At 37.4% G+C, this 3,076-nt stretch overlaps 1 protein-coding gene across 1 annotated transcript; it reads right to left on the minus strand.

Annotated features, from left to right (window-relative positions):
- Positions 1 to 518: 518 nt before the first annotated feature.
- LOC141708108 (E3 ubiquitin-protein ligase PUB23-like) lies at positions 519 to 2,053 on the minus strand. The gene has a single exon (XM_074511591.1). It carries the CDS (start codon positions 1,893 to 1,895, stop codon positions 657 to 659), a length of 1,239 nt encoding a protein of 412 aa, XP_074367692.1. The 5' UTR covers positions 1,896 to 2,053; the 3' UTR covers positions 519 to 656.
- Positions 2,054 to 3,076: the final 1,023 nt, after the last annotated feature.

Below are 3,076 nucleotides of genomic sequence, written 5' to 3' on the forward strand. Positions count from 1 at the left end.
AAGCCCCATCGACCTTTAGGATCATTGGGCCAAAGGACCGCATAGCTTTCAAGGACGAAGGCCCACTTAGCTTTCAACCAGTTGTTCATAAACACAAAATCAAAACGGTTGCCCCTATTTCTCTCCTCCAAGGTTCTTCTGGATTCTTCTCATAACGGACGAACATTAACTGCAGGTATTAGTATAAGTACCCCAGAGAATGTAAGAAACACACACAATTCTCTACACACTCAAACTCTCTCTACTTTCTCGTATTCTCAAACCTACTTCTACACTCTGATTACTGATTCTCACATAGGAGATAAATCGGGAGACAAACGCTCGCATTTTCTTCACTTTCAGGTCTAAGCCGAAGGCTGTTCTTGGACGACCGAAGGATGTTCTTGCATCTGCGCACAAATCTGGGCGTAACAATATGTTTTTGTGAAAATTATCATTTTTTGCTGGAATTTACTTTTGAATATAGTTTTTTCCATAAAGTGGTTTGCGAAAAGAAATATAATAAGAACCCGAAGGAACGGATCAAACTATCATATTGATTTATAAATATAAATTAAATTTACAAGAAAGTTGCGCCTGCATAATTTTTGCAGGAAATGTATCGTACATCAAATTACGTTTATGTATAAGGTTCTATCTACATGCAAGTCTTGAGTTCAAGAAGGATATGAAGTACGCAAGTTCGTTGGCAAACATGAAGTGTTCTTCCATGCCCGAGCGTGCAATTTGAGTATTTCAGCAGCTCTATCTTTAATCTTTTCTCCGCAATCCATTTGAAGCACCAAGCACAACTTTCCGACAACTCCAAGATGCAACATCTCCTGAAGAACATTTGGACTAGTTGCTGAAAACTTTGCAATAGATAGTAAAATCTTTACAGCCTTCTCGCTAGCCAATTGCGAAACCCTAAGTATCTTTTTCGACACAACTGCTAATCCAGCTCCATGATTCAATAGCTCTGCTCGTCCTTCCGCGCATTGGCAAAGCTGATCCAGCACTACAAGAACCATCTCGCACACTCTTTTCTGCGATGAATGGTCGCAGAGAAAATCAATCATTACGCTAACTGCCCCGGCTTCTACAGCTTTGATCCGGTTTCTACCTACAGCGCATATATTGATTAATAGTTGCAATGCAGCTTTTGAGGCCTTGGATGATATCTGATCACGCAAAAGTTGCACTAGTTCAACAAATAATTCACGTTTCAAGACCGTCTTTTGTAGTGGATCAGCGACTTTGAGAATGGATTTCAACAAGATTACTGAGTAAGTTCGAGATTGGTAGTTATCACATTGCATCAGACGCATCAATGACTCAATGAACTCTCCTTTTTCTCCGTTAAGAGACTTGAGGCTTTTTTCTGATAATTGAAGGTGACACAAAATGTTAAGTGCTTCATCATCAGGTCTGCTGAGTTCAAACTCGTCTTCGTTTGCATTTGACGATGCAATATTGCAGGTTGTGATAATCGAAGCCAAGATCTCGGATGCACCTGCATCTTCCATGCAACGTTTGTTTGTTTCATTTTCTGAAACAATTAATTTAAGCTTTCTAAGACACTCCATTTGTAGCTTCGGGGACTTGGAGTCATTAAGAAGCTTCATGAGTTGTGATTTGGTGATCGGAGGCCTTGGCGTTGGGATCCTTTCAACCCCATACGATGCATTCAGGGTGCACCAAGACTGAATAAGTCGTCGTAGTGTATGATTCGGCGTCAATTCTGCATCTCCAAGCTTTTGTTTCGTCACAGGACATGTATCGTTTTTCCCCGAAAATATCCATTTTTCGATACTCATCCGATCATACGTTATCCCCGTGGAAAGAATCACCGGATCTTTCATGATTTCCAGCGAAATCGGACACAGAAAGAAGTTAGGAATATCAAGCTCGTCCATTATAATATTTTACAAAAAGATCTGAATCAATCAAGAAGCAAGAAACAAGGTTTATTTAGAGTTGACAAATTTGATCAAATAATAAGGTAGAGGAAGTTGAGAATTGGTTTGAAATGATTACCAGAAGTAGAGATGGTATGGTTATATATGTTAATCCAGTTGTGGTTGGAGAGAAGTTTGGAAATCAAACATAAAAAAAAGTCAAAACACGCAAAACACATAGTGTGTAGAGAGAGTGTCACAAATTAGAGAAGACTTTTCAAGTACAATTAACTTCTCAACTAAATACTAGGTCACGAACAGTTTAATAAGTTGTACAAAACTTAATTTGTCTTGTTTGTAACCAGTCGTATCAAAACGCTGGATTTGACTTTCTCATAAAAAAAACAAGTTGATTAAAAGGTCTAAAACTCGTGCTTAAAATTAGAGTAGTGGGCAACTACTTGTAAAGTTGAAAGGTGCCGACAACTTGTGGTGGCGGAATATATCTAAGTTGGCTGTTACTTTACGACCGTTTAGTGGCTTAGCATGTTTGTAAGACTATTCTTCAAATGTGAATCTCGTTGAATCTAATCCCCGAACGTTACTTCTGACATGTTACATCTCTGTTACAGTTAAGGTGTTTAATTTATTCAATAATGACGGTTCTAAAAACCATTTGTGTTTTTAACGCTTACAGCACAGGAGGATTAAATTATACGGCTAGCTTCTGAAAAACATGGTCAATCTTTATACACAGTACTTAATTATTCAGCTAATTACGTAGGATGCCCTTGAGTCTGCTGAGTTTGCCATTGTTTAGCCAATGTTTAATTAAAACTTAGACCTGTTTGGCCCCTGAATACTTCTTGAATGAACACTGAAGATGGATAAAAAAGGGAATATAGCATCACATGAACCATTCCGATAAAATTTTACACATGAATGATTCAGTCATATATGAGTCGCTCATATTTACAAAAATGAGTAATTTTTTATGTAGACCCCGATTTTATGGGACACGTTAAATATCACTTATGTTTGCAATCAAAATATTACTAAATATATTATTTTGTAAAGTATATTTAACGAATAACACTCGTTCTGTTAGAATATGTTTTGATTCTATTTTTAGAGAGTTATCTGTTTTTGACCTATTTTCTGTGTTTTTCTGTACCCGCCTAGAGATTACTATATAAACC

The sequence above is a fragment of the Apium graveolens genome, chromosome 2, assembly GCF_009905375.1.
Source record: "Apium graveolens cultivar Ventura chromosome 2, ASM990537v1, whole genome shotgun sequence".
Taxonomy (NCBI): Eukaryota; Viridiplantae; Streptophyta; class Magnoliopsida; order Apiales; family Apiaceae; genus Apium; species Apium graveolens.